The following is a 13,935-nucleotide window of genomic DNA, read 5'->3' as shown; positions in this document are numbered from 1 at the left end:
CTTGTGTATACAGTAGATCACGTCGAGGTCACCAATTTGTAACGAATCTTTATTTAATTAGCAACCTTATTCAACTAGCATCTTATTCAAATAGAATCCATCATCATTAAACACACAATAATATAAACTTAAAGACACATTTAGACAGCATAACATAATAGGAGTAAAACTGAAGCACTAAACGGTGAACTACATAACTAACTGCTGCACGAGGAGTAGAACTGAAACACTAAACAGTAAACTGCAGCACACGAGAAAAGAAGCAAATACAAGGAATGCGTTAACACGCGCGGCACCAAAAACACGTAACTAATAATTAGGCGAGTACTGGAACAAAAGAATGCGAGAACAGAACTAGGGACCACAACGAAGAATCTAGCGTAACAGAACAGGGGAATAAATAATACGGTTATATAAACACGTTAATCGTCACAACCTTAAAAATTGTACCAACATCTGAAACAAATTCAATCCATCTTTTGAACGAAAGTTTTCAACAAAATCAGGAAAAGGACCAATTGGTAACAATTGTAATTTCAATTTATTAAATTTCCATTCAAAACCATCAATGAATCTGTTAAAATATTCATTAAATCTTCGTAATATTACAAAATGCCTGCGGTGACATGTCACTTTTAAAACAGGTGTAACATGTAACATACTAACATCATACATTTTCATCCAAATTTAAAAGTTTAACTGATATGTGGTGTCTGAACAAATAAGGAGAGTTAAACACCATATTAATCAATATTGTATTCACCATATTAATCAAGGTTCCCAATATGTTTGATTTGAGAATGAACGGTATTTTGACAATGTCATGTCACACATTTTTGTTAGTTATTTTAAACACATGTGGCCTATACTCCATAAGATACAGCCTACATCATATTAAAACTCACCTATTTAACCAAGACATGGCTATGCTATGTTTCCAATGAGAATAAGACTGACAGTCAAAACTTTTGGGACAAGGTTCAAGCCGTTCAAACATGGGGTCCTCGATTTTATAATTTTGTGCTGAAATATTAAATTTTAGAAATTAACAAAAATCTTGTAAAATTCCCTTGCAGGTTTAATAAAAAACAAGACAAAATATCTTTTATTTTAATTAAAGTAACATATATATATAACAGTGCAAAAACAGGAATTTCTATTCTTTTTTAAAAAATAAATGTATATATTTTTAACGTTTAATTTTAAATTTAAAACCAACCTAAGTGGCATCAGAAGTTAAAATGCATAATAAAAACTATATATAATACATCATTGATTTTTTAAACTATTTTAAAACAAGAAATAATAACATAACTTTACCTTTACAGGTACATATGTTATTACAATGTTCATATGCAAGTCTGTAGAAGTTTTGATCCGAATCTGACATTTTGTCCAGAGAGTCCATCAGTTTGTTCATGTCAGAATGTATATGGTGATAAGACTTCACTTTGATAAGCTGAAATTATACAATAGAACTTTAAAAAATAGATTTTGGTATCGGGTTTTTGAAACGGTGCATAAAACATTAATTTTTGGTCAGTTTTAATTATATGATTATGATAGCCCATAATATATGAATAATTGTATATTACAATTTTAAGTACAATTTTTTATCTTTACGTCACTAAAAATGGTTTTAGTTTTTTAAACCCAAGCATTGCAATACAGATCAAGTGCTAAAATTATAGGAAATTTACAAAACAAAAAAAGGAATAAAATTTTACAAATCATTACCGCAATACACCCTATAGACAATGCTGCTCTGCGTTATATAAAATAAAAAATATAAACCTTAAGCAATTGACCAGCTTATACAACAGTATCCACGATTCAATACGAAATTATTTCTCTCTGTTAAACAAAATTGTTTCAAAGTTAACCACTTTGCCAAACGTATAACCCATTTTATAAGGATAAAGTTCTGTTGTGCTATGTGTCCTGGGATATAACGCTAGAGTGCCAAAGTTGGCCAATTTTTTACAACTTTTTTCACAACATAACCGATAAGTACATTGGCAAGTATCATATTGCTATGTACAAACAACAAAGTTTAAAACAATTTTTTACAGCACAACAAAGGCATTAACCTAAGTGCCAAATTTAGAGCAAATCCAAAAAGTCCAAACAAAATTTACTGTTAGATTAATGAATATATTAGCGCAAGTAATTTAAACAAACTTCAGTATGTTTTGCACCAAATAATTCTACATAGGTAATATACTACAGCATGGCATGCCATGGGACTGGAGATTTAGAACTGAGTTGGTCCATTGGCCTATGACCCAGGTTGTTGCAACCTATTAGTGACTCACTGGGTGGAACAATGTCCGTTTCACCGAAGAATTACACACATCTATCATAATATCAGTATCATCAAACCCAGTTACACTTTAAGTGCCTAACCACTGAGACACAGCGCAAGACGATTTCGCAGCATTACACACTAGGCTATTACTTCTCAAAATTTTTGAAGCACTTGTTACCTACAAGTTCTATAGTAACAGAATATCTTAGGGAGATAAGTAACAGACAAACACAGAAAGCAGCAAAGTAAAAGGTATGTACAGATTTTATATGTACAGATTTTAACAAACATAACTAGTTACTCACCTACCTAATTTCACTGAAAAGGAAGAAATATGCACAGATTAGTTTAAAAATTTACAAAATTTCTTACCTCTTATAACAGAGTCCGGTTGAAAACTATATCGCGCCATACATTCTCTTCATATGTAGTAATTTACAGGTACAATGGTACAGATATCCGATGTAATTACCAGTTACAGCATGTAGCTAAGTTGGTACAGTGGTACACAGGCAGTGGCGCAGCCAGGGGGGTTTAGGGTGTCGCGACCCCCCCCTTTTAAACAAAAAAAATGTAAAAATGTGAATTTTTTTTGATTAAACCCCCCCCCATTATTTTTTTCTGGCTGCGCCACTGTACATACAGGTACATATCAATCACCGGTTAGACACTAGACAGTGTACTTATTCACAGGTTGTACATTTCTTAATATTGTTGAACACATGCCACATATAGAAACATAACTATATATAAGACCGAAGTTATAGTGTTACATTTCCAAACCGTTCAGCAGCCCACAGTACTGCATCTCTGCATGTATGGCGTATGCGCTTATTCTAAAACAGCCATTTTTACCTCTCAATACAACTGGGTCCATATGCGTCAAACCCACGTTGCCTAAAACATTTTCTGCACTGCATTAATCAGTAAACATTAGAACCAATGAACACATAGGAGTACATACCTAATCATCGCGGCCCACTTTTACTTTTTACAGCTACCGGCATCCCCAAACAAAAGGTATATATCTCTTTGGTATAGCGTGCCATTACCCACTAGTCACCAGACACATGATATGCAAAATAACTGCATTATTGAAGCATGTAAATCATTTCCACAATTCCACATGTTTAGTATAATATGTTTAGTATAAAAAATGATAGTAACTCATAAATACATCCTTTAAGTTTTGACAGTTCTCTTAACAGTAAAACACATTGTGAGTGTTTGAATAAACGCATTTAGTCCTGCGACTTGCCTACTTACTTGAATAACTACTACACCTGCTTAAGATGAATTATTGAATTATATACATAAATAAAACCCATCTATCTGAAATTGTTTATTAGACTGTACATTTACTCATTTAAAATCTAGTGTTAGTTAAGACACAATTTACGATAAACCGAAATACGTACACTCAGTTACACAAGAATGCCTAAGATTTCGACTTGTAGGTGCAATAAACTAGTAGTCATACACATAGGCGCCAAACCTGGGGTGGCAAGGGGGGCAGGCCTCCTCCAAGAATTTTCTGCATTACATTAATTTATAAAAATATGGTCGAAAAGTTTCAACTTTTTAATAGAAATGCATATGTAACCGACAACTATTCCTGCCTCCCCTTTTTTTATAAAAGTTTGGTGCCCATGACCCACATTACACATGCAAAGTTTAAGAGACATACCAACAATAGTAGCATACTGACAGAAAGATATATTGGTATAGTATTGTAGCTCCATGTTTGCTGTTTAGACTTTTTGTTTAGAACTATACAAAATGTACAGAACGTAGATCTTAATTTGTTTTATCAACTACTACTAAAATGCGCAGCGAAAAATTGATAACTGTCTTAAATTTCATTCAAAATTTGTCTTGAGTATTTAAAGTCTCATATGAAATTGTCTGAAATGTCATTCAAATGTAGCTTGTAGCATTAAAATAGTCTCATATGACTCACAGCCAGTTTTAAAGTCACTTGGCAGTTAGTTGCCGGCCATGATTTACAAATCAGAATCTTCTGCGCTTTTGGTTATGCTCAAAATCCATGTCATAACCCCGGCGTTGACCGGGCCCCATGGGGTGATGCGGGCCCCCGAAGCCAGGCCCTGGCCCCCCAAAACCCCGGGGCATATTTGGGGGCATACCCCCGGGAATTCCCCGCTGGGAAAGCATCGCCAGTTCTCGGTTTTGGTCAAATCGTGACTGTGGGTCCGCAATGATCAACGAAAAACCATGAAAGTAAAGTGTTGTGGTTAGTTTAGCTGCACCTGTTATACTACGTCTATTCTATTTAGAAATAATCACAGTGTATACAAGGGACTTGTAGTTATTGCATAACAGGGTTCCAAATGGTAACATGTGAAAATACAATCTATTCATTAGGCTCCGAACTTTATATTCAATAAAACATGCCTACTTCAAAAAGGTTTTACGCACACAAGGAATGAAACAAATCAAAAGCGGTTTAGAAACGTCAAAATCCATAGTGTATACTATAGTTCATAGGGTAACAGAACACTTCTAACAGTTACAAATGAATCATACATACACGATACACCTTTCTACCAAAAACTTGTTACAAGTTCTTACAACAAACCACAATACTTAAACTAGAATAGTTTCTCAGATTTGGCACCTCAACAGTTTAACGGAAATGTATTTTGACTTTGACCTACATAAAGTTAAATTGAATTTGGAAGGACAACATTACCCTAGTATACACCTTAAGTTTCAACATTTTATTTCTACAGCACAACTTTATCTTACAGAAGAAATATAAAAAACATAAAAGGTATAATTATATACTACAAGGATAAAAACTCTTACATATACAGTTTTACACTGTAATACACGTTTGCCGATGTGTGAAAAACAACTAAAACTCGGTTAACTGTAGAATGATATTGCAAATGACACTTTAGGAACCAGATAGATTATAAAATTTTTCGTATTCAACCAACTGTTACATATTGCTCTCTAGCGATACAGTCAACAGGTTTTGAAATAACGTTGAACAATCCGTTACATATTAATGTTCTGGCAGACTCAACAAAGTAGGAACAAAATAACTAACAACAAATTAGGGTATATTTTAACTTTACAAGAACCTGTTTTTACAGTATGTTATATACTATCAAGTTTTTGATTCTCAAATATTTGCAGAAATAATTTGACACATGTTACCATAGGAACCCTGGGGGTACAAATCAGTACATATAATATACATATGGAAATAAAATAAATGTATCCTATTCCACACAGGTAAGGTCATACAGCGTGGCACACCATGAGACATGAGATTTAGGCCACAGTTGGCTCACTTCTTCAAATAAAAGTAACTGTGACACTTGGTATTACAAAGTAACAGTAAAACAAGTATTTCAAATCTGTAAATAGGATTCGTTCCTTTGAGTAAATTTACAGGCCATTACAGCACGTGTCTATTTCCTCACCACACATAGTAGATAGTAACAGGGGTAAAATTACACACTTTCCAAAAAATAGAACTACTCCACTTGCAACTGACTATATTATAATAAACTCTCCGACCCAAATTTGTATAAAAAACATATAGTGGGCTGGGGGAAGATGGGACACCTTTTCTTTTAATTTTCTCGTCCTATTTGGTGGTAAACAAAGAAACATCAAAGAATTATAAAACCGCATCCTCATGACTCCCTTGGACTGTTGTTATTTGTTTAAAATTCGATCAGGATATTTGGATAATATGTGCTGAAGATGTCCCTTCTTCCCCTACCCTACTATACAAAACCAGTAATACTGGTAGTCAGACTTTCTATATTACGCTGATACAGCTACGTAACTTTAATCCTCCGTAGCCATACTGCCCATACACTTCATAAATTAGCAACTTATACCTTTAAATAAATACATACAATTTAGTACTAATTTATCTATGCCAAAATTTTTAACTGTTTATAAAAGAAACTTCTGCCTCTCTAATACACATTTAACCAGTTTAAACCAGAATAAACCAGTCATATCAGCCGACACACTTACCGGTGCTGGTGCTAGACCTCCCTGTCCTCCCATTAGTTCTTTAGCTAGCTGATCGTGCAATTGTGGCGGCATGAGTGGACTACCAGGGCGACCAAAACCTAAACATAACGAAATCAAAAAGACAAAAATAAACTTCTTTCACTTTTTTAAAAATTTCAAAATTGATTGCTGAATTGTTTAAAGGAGCCTTGTTCTGTACAAGCAGACGTCTTCAACGCCAAAAAAATATAATTAAGAGAGAAAACAGTGTTGTTTTAAAATTGTCGTTTCTGCCGGATTTTTTGAGTAACTATGTTTGGACTGCACACGCAATTGTCTTCAACGTCATAATAATGCTTCTGTATTTGTACTGTGATTATTTTAGAGAGAAAACAGTAGTTTCTGTATTTAGTATCATTGGACTAGAATAAGTGAATACAAAATAACAATAAATACCTGGTTGATGGTTAAATCCCATGCTAGGGTGAGGCGGCATATCTTGTTTGTATGTCTGTAAAGGAAGACAAATATACAACCTAAAATTGATATATATGTTTATAAATAATAACACATTTTAACTCTGATAAGCTGTTCTGGCAAGTTCTTTCTGTACAACTGATGTTTCAATGTCTTATTCAGGCTTCATCAGGGTAAATATTAAGCAACTTGTATTTTAAATAATATGCAATACTGCAGTACCATTATTCTTTTTTTATCAGAAAAAGCCTAGATTCTTTCACATACCCCTTCAATTTGAGCTCTTAGCATATCCAATCTTTGACTCTGTCCCTCCATTTCCTTTTTTCTTGCATTCTCTCTTCTGCAAAACCAGTTAAAGGTTATTACAATTTAACCAAGATGTAAGACCAGGCAAGTGAAAATCGAAAAGCGCAGAAAAAAAGTGCAAAATCACAACAACAAGAACAAGTATTTAACAAATATGATCTGTAGGTTTACTGATAATATGTTTAGTAACATTTTATATTTGTCCAAATAATGGAAACCCAACTTACGCGACTTCCAGCTCCTGCCTTCGATCTAGTTCTCTCTTACGAGCTTCCTCCAATCTTTGAAGCTCTTCTTGTCTTCTGAGAAGATCTAAGAAGAAGTTCGAGTTGTATAAAAGAAAATTTAAAGTCACTGAAAGAAACTGAAAATAAATTACATAACAAAGAAAGAAAAATACCCCAAAAAAAACAATAAAACATAACAAAAGAAGGGAAACACCAATGAAAAAAACATGACCAACCAACTAAAAATTACCAAAAATACTTAAAATCAACTAGGAAGTATAAAAAAAACTACCTTGTTTCATGAGCATAGTTTGATGATCATGAATCGCATTTTCCATCTCTGTTTCAAGTTTCTCTTTTGCCTCCTGGATGTTTTTTTCGAGATGTTCTCGTTGCTGACGCTCGAGATCATAAAGAGCTTTCCATCTGCGAGCGAATTCCTCCTCAAAGGAGTTTGGTTTCGCAAACCTCGGAGGAGCCTCTCGCTCTCTGAGTAAGAGAATAAACGTGGTAATGACTACAGGACTAGGTTAGAATATTTAACATTGGAGGTATTTAAAACAGGGGTTACGTTATATGTGTTATATGTTTTACCATCCCAGTTAGTTCAAAAATGACTTGATTTTAACCGTTTCTTACTGGAAGTATGATTGAGATTTTGAAACATTCCTCTCCATAAGACCATCTTCTGTATCTTCCTGCTCCAATGTTGAAGCTACAACTGCTCTTGGTGAAGATGTGAGTAAGAAACAGCCATCCTAGGAGACGTGATGGACAGTTTAGAACAGATATTTTATTATCGTTTACAAATAGATATATATATATATGGGCTTTTTAAGGTTAAGATGTACTTTATTCTATATGGGCAAAGCCATGCAGCGTAACCTGACATTTAGCCTCTAGTTGGCCCATTACCCCATAAACCCAGATATTTAGCTCAGAGTTTGTCCATTATTATACAAAACTCAAGGATTTAATTCAGACTCATCCTACCACCCTACAATGTAGTCAATACTTTAACCCACCCTGATTTGTTGAAGAGCTTTTGTTGCCGAAGATTTCCTCGCAAATTCAACAATGCCACGCTCCATTGATTTTCCACGGTCGTCAACGACAACCACTGCTCGTTCAACCGGACCAAACTGCGAGAAAGCTTCCTCGAGAAGTTCGTTTGAAACCTACATAGATATTGCAGATAATTTTTTCTGCATTTTCGAAACCGCCAAAATTTTATACCAAATTGTTTCAAGTAACCTTGTTCAGACTACCCACACGAACTACCCACAGCAAGCAAAATATAGCTATAATGTGTTTAGTGAGCCACTTACAAAGGGTGATATGTTCTTAACACTAAGTGCAGCACCGTGTGTGGCAAATCGTACACGCAGCTGTCTGTTCGATCGCATAACTTTGCCATCCAGTTCCCATTTAGCTCTCTCAGCATTTGTCCTTGTATCCTGGGAGAAAGAACGGTTTAAATTTCTTTATAACTTGATGAATCTAACTGATCTGGTGCAAATATAGCAGGACTTTGTTAAGAAATACAGTCAGGATCTGGTGCTATGAAATATGTAACAAACAAAAAATCAAGTCCGGCAATAGAATTAAATTTTATTTAAACAAGAGACTGACAGTACTATTTAGGTTAAATATGTATGTAAGTCTATTATACAATTTGCAACATTTGATTTGTGTCTGTTAGGTACACAATCGCCCTGCTATATAAGCACTGGATCATTTTTAGTTTCATAAAATTGATTCAAATTTGAAGCAATTATCAAGCAGTGAGATGCTAAAAGATTATTTTGAGGAAACATCTTTACAGTGATAACTCACCATTCTTACAAAACCGAATCCTTTTTCAGCATTGACAAAAGTTTCGGATACTTCCCCAAAAGGACGAAACAAGTTTTTAAATTCTTCTTCGGTTATACTGGTTGGCAGATTGCCAATGAATAAACGACTGCGTTGAGTGAATTTACGTTCTGTTGGTCGGTTCGCTGTTAATAGAAAAAGATTGTAGTAGAAAAAAAGTCAAGAAACTAATAATTTTTCTTTATAAAAAAGGTTTGGTCAAATTGCCAAAACAATCGAAAAATCGGCCTCAACAATAGGGCAGTGCCTCTGTCTGTCCAAATTTTCATAATATAAAAGACATTATGACAAATTTTAAAAATAAAGGAAGGCAGGTGCATAATCTCTTGTTTTGTGCCTATGCATGTAAAAGGCCTAGCACTTGAAACGAAGGTATAAGAAGGTCTTACATGCGTTTTGGTGTGAATCATTCGACTCATTCCGACTTGAATGCCCCGTTTCATTGGCTAAGCTTGGGGGTGGTACTGGCTCTGGAACTTTCATTTTCGCAGGACTTTTTTCTTTTTTCATATCCACTGCTGGTACAGGAACAGGCATTTTTGGTGGAAGAGGGCTATTTTTCATCATAGGGGGCACTGGGGGTGGGGGCATGGGTGTTTGATGGTTTGGTGGGTGGCGTCTGTTTTGTTGATAATTTCGGTCTTGTCTATTGTTGTTGTTAAAATAACGACCGTTTCCACTGCCTCCCCCGCCGCCGTAACGATTCGCAGGCATTATTTTCGCCGAGTTTACACAAAAAAATTTAAAACCTCTACTTTGATTATTAAACCTGAAAACATAAAAGCAAATAGGAAAAACGCAGCATACGATTTGCGGGCGTAATTAATGCCAAGTTCACAGTAAAATGGTAGTAAAACCTCAGATTGAACATAAAAACATGAAAGCAAATAACGAAAACACAAAAAAAAACTTTCTTTAACTTACGCACGTAATTCTGAAAGTTTGCTATACAGCATAAACTTGTAAAACTTTAAATGTATGCTAGTTTTAGTTATTTCTTTTCCTGCGTGTCTAGAATTTTAGTTTAACATAACGCTAACATTCAAAAACGACTTTCAGGCGAACTAAAAATGTTAACAAGCTTTCGTCCTGGTCAAAAAAAGGGAAATGTCGGAACACGGATTAGCAGTTGCGTAATCTTTCTATTCTACATAAACCGAACGCTTTCTATATATATTTAACGAAAGTTGTTTAATTTTTATGCCCATTTCAACGATTTTAAACATTTTATGCTATTTTTCTTCATTTGTCCAGAAATCTTGTCAACTTGTAACTGAAAAGCGCGGAGTCGCGGCAGTGCAAAGCAAACCCATTTTGTGTTATGCAGTGAACAATGAAATGTACACACAAAGTTAAAAAAAAAACAATTTTTACGATATTACAAAAAGGAAAAAATATTATTTAAAATGGCATTCATACAATTTATTCCAGGTTTTTGTTTTTTCCTATTTGTCGCAGAGCATCAAATAGTAGCACACTTGCTTCAATGGATGGACTTAATGACTCCGTTTTCCTTGACAGAGGTAAATTTATAACATGGCACTGTTCCACAGTCTCCTGGAGGTTAACGGCAAAACTGTACGCCCCAAAACTGATACTACCAACTACTAGCACACTTTGTTTAGTTGGCCAATTGGCCTGATCAAAATTTATCGAGGGTATATGTGCATTTTTAATTCTGTCTTCTTTATTGTCTAACTTAACTGTGGATTCCCTTTTCAGAGTATCTAGAACACTGTAAGAAAAATCAGTTAAACAAGTAAATTATGGGCAATTCCGTAACATAATTTTTATTTAGCTCTTCAAATACAGTACGAATATTAGATTAATTTAATAGTTTTTAACCAAAGTGGTTATTTTGCTGAAATGTTTCCTCTCTTTGCTGTTCTAATTAACCTAAATTTTATTATTGTATTCGAAGAGATAAATACAATTTACGTTATGTTAACATAAGCGCACATTTTAAACATGAAATACCTTGAACCTTTGTTAATTGCAACTACCACAGGATCTTGTTTAAAATCAATTATCGTTAAACCTTCTTCACAATTATGAGACAAGAAAACTGCATCAGGTTTGCTGTTTGAGACCAGTTTCTCCACATTCTCCCATTGCTGGTTTGGTAAGATAGGCAGTTTAAAGTGGGCACCGCCGCCGCGTTTTAAAACACTTGTGTTCCAGATACTAACACAGCCATCCATTACATAAACCTGTGAATAATTGTTTCAGAATGACCAAATTTTTCAGATTGTGTTACTTCATAAAATTCTGATTATATATTATATTTGTACATCTGATGCTCACTGTTCAGTTATAACATGGGTGTCTTTTTACACACCAGACACACAGTGTATTCTTTCATACACCTCATGCTTACTGTCGACTTATAACATGGGTGTCTTCTTATACACCAGACACACATATGGTGTATTTATACACCTCATGTTCACTGTTAAGTTATAACATGGGTGTCTTTTTATACACCAGACACACATATGGTGTATTTATACACCTCATGTTCACTGTTAAGTTATAACATGGGTGTCTTTTTACACACCAGACACACAGTGTATTCTTTCATACACCTCATGCTTACTGTCGACTTATAACATGGGTGTCTTCTTATACACCAGACATACATGGTGTATTTATACACCTCATGTTCACTGTTAAGTTATAACATGGGTGTCTTCTTATACACCAGACACACATATGGTGTATTTATACACCTCATGTTCACTGTTAAGTTATAACATGGGTGTCTTTTTACACACCAGACACACAGTGTATTCTTTATACACCTCATGCTTCACTGTCGACTTATAACATGGGTGTCTTCTTATACACCAGACACACATGGTGTATTTATACACCTCATGCTCACTGTCGACTTATAACATGGGTGTCTTCTTATACACCAGACACACATGGTGTATTTATACACCTCATGTTCACTGTTAAGTTATAACATGGGTGTCTTCTTATACACCAGACACACATATGGTGTATTTATACACCTCATGTTCACTGTTAAGTTATAACATGGGTGTCTTTTTACACACCAGACACACATGGTGTATTCTTTCATACACCTCATGCTTACTGTCGACTTATAACATGGGTGTCTTCTTATACACCAGACATACATATATACACCTCATGTTCACTGTTAAGTTATAACATGGGTGTCTTCTTATACACCAGACACACATATGGTGTATTTATACACCTCATGTTCACTGTTAAGTTATAACATGGGTGTCTTTTTACACACCAGACACACAGTGTATTCTATACACCTCCTGCTTACTGTCGAGTTATAACATGAGTGTCTTCTTATACACCAGACATACATGGTGTATTTATACACCTCCTGCCTTCTGTCAAGTTATAACACGACTATTGCTTACCTCTTCACATCCAACACAACTTGCAACTTTCAAAATATCCCCCATTATTTTTGGATCTTTGATACCTTCACATATTAAAGTAACAGGTAGAATGGTGCTTTCTTTTTGCTTGACCGACTCAATTCTCCTATATAAAAGTTATGTAAAGAACAGTATAACGATAGCCATTATAATACAGGTGTTCTGTTTCACACACCTCGTGCCTGCTTGCGAGTTGTTATGTATGTAACTTTGCAGGTGTTTTTGTTAATTGTTTTGTAATGACGATGGACAGGATATACTACACAATAAAAAGTAATTTTTACTGAGTTCGTATTTTCTGTCTTGTTTTTGCATCTTGCTGGGTTGCCAATGCAAATAACCCATCTGTCCTTTCATCGGACATTTCACGCATAGCAGCAATCGGGACATGCACCAAGTTTGTTTTTTGAACAATATCTATTGGCAGTTTCTGCAAAAAAACAAATATACTGTTATGCATCTAAAGATCTTGGAAAATAAACAGGTTTACTTGATTGTAGCAACATAAATATTATTGGTGATAAACGTGTAGGGTTAAGTACAGTTTCTGAATTAAAAGAAAATATACGGTTGGGCTTTGCTAAACATATACTGGAAATTGCACTTGTTTTATCAATCCAGTAACACAAAAAAAACGTTTCGGTAAACTTGTAGATTTAGGTATATTCCTACCTCTAGTAATTTCAATTCACTGAAATAAATTGTTCTTATAAAACCACCGGCAATCATGGCTTCTCTGATCAGATTTTTTCCTCGCAGCAAACAGACATTATGGTTTTCTCTATATGAAGAAGACTTGACATTGTTTATCATTTTTCGAAATAAATTTCTAGTTTCGTTGCTGATTTTTCGGAATTTTAACTTTTCCAATGGTGGTGGCAATTCTTCTCGAAAATTTGCCAGTTTTTCATTTTTGATTGTATTTTTAACTCTTCGAGATGGATTTTGTTTTTGTCTCAAGTATTCTTCATATTCTGGGCCAGTGTAGGTCTCAACAGACGTTCGGTTGTAGAGTTTTGTTGACCTAGTGGGTTGGAACAGCTGTGGCAATGATATAACGCGCTGTAAAACTCTAAAAGTCAGAGTTTTGTTCATATTATAAACTTCGCAAAAATCAACTATCCTAAAGTGCCTAGAAATGGAAAATATTATAAACACAATATGATATGTAATGTAAATCATACATCTGTCTTACATGTTATAAACAAGCAAGACAGCCAAGGTACAACTGGACAGCGAGTATACAGATAAAAGTAAGCCAGGTTTTTTGTTTTTTAAAAGAATATCACAACCTGTATAAGATTTT

The 13,935-nt window shown here is 34.6% G+C and overlaps 2 protein-coding genes across 4 annotated transcripts in view; both read right to left on the bottom strand.

Annotated features, from left to right (window-relative positions):
* The window catches only part of LOC100184998 (paraspeckle component 1), a 21,895-nt gene extending 8,132 nt beyond the window's left edge, over positions 1-13,763 (bottom strand). For all 3 annotated transcript variants that reach the window (XR_003395985.1, XM_018812209.2, XM_018812210.2), the window contains exons 1-17: positions 13,302-13,763; positions 12,914-13,059; positions 12,609-12,735; positions 11,176-11,408; positions 9,588-10,933; positions 9,160-9,323; positions 8,652-8,780; positions 8,349-8,501; positions 7,963-8,081; positions 7,616-7,812; positions 7,324-7,408; positions 7,055-7,130; positions 6,767-6,821; positions 6,332-6,429; positions 1,321-1,459; positions 906-1,023; positions 437-574 (exon numbers count right to left, since the gene is read on the bottom strand). Coding sequence is in view for 2 of the 3 variants with exons in the window: in XM_018812209.2 (XP_018667754.1) it covers positions 437-574; positions 906-1,023; positions 1,321-1,459; positions 6,332-6,429; positions 6,767-6,821; positions 7,055-7,130; positions 7,324-7,408; positions 7,616-7,812; positions 7,963-8,081; positions 8,349-8,501; positions 8,652-8,780; positions 9,160-9,323; positions 9,588-9,912 (1,796 nt within the window). In the remaining variant the exon portion in view is untranslated. The remainder of the gene's footprint in view (positions 1-436; positions 575-905; positions 1,024-1,320; positions 1,460-6,331; positions 6,430-6,766; positions 6,822-7,054; positions 7,131-7,323; positions 7,409-7,615; positions 7,813-7,962; positions 8,082-8,348; positions 8,502-8,651; positions 8,781-9,159; positions 9,324-9,587; positions 10,934-11,175; positions 11,409-12,608; positions 12,736-12,913; positions 13,060-13,301) is intronic.
* Positions 10,621-13,724, bottom strand: LOC100179690 (rRNA methyltransferase 3, mitochondrial). The gene is made up of 5 exons (XM_002120773.4): positions 13,302-13,724; positions 12,914-13,059; positions 12,609-12,735; positions 11,176-11,408; positions 10,621-10,933 (listed from the first exon to the last, which is right to left on the bottom strand). Exons 1-5 carry the CDS (start codon positions 13,722-13,724, stop codon positions 10,621-10,623), a joined length of 1,242 nt encoding a protein of 413 aa, XP_002120809.3.
* Positions 13,764-13,935: the final 172 nt, after the last annotated feature.

Source organism: Ciona intestinalis, chromosome 6 (genome assembly GCF_000224145.3).
Source record: "Ciona intestinalis chromosome 6, KH, whole genome shotgun sequence".
Lineage (NCBI taxonomy): Eukaryota > Metazoa > Chordata > Ascidiacea > Phlebobranchia > Cionidae > Ciona > Ciona intestinalis.
The sequence above is the reverse complement of the archived record's forward strand: the minus strand, read 5'-3'. Positions and strand labels throughout refer to the sequence as shown.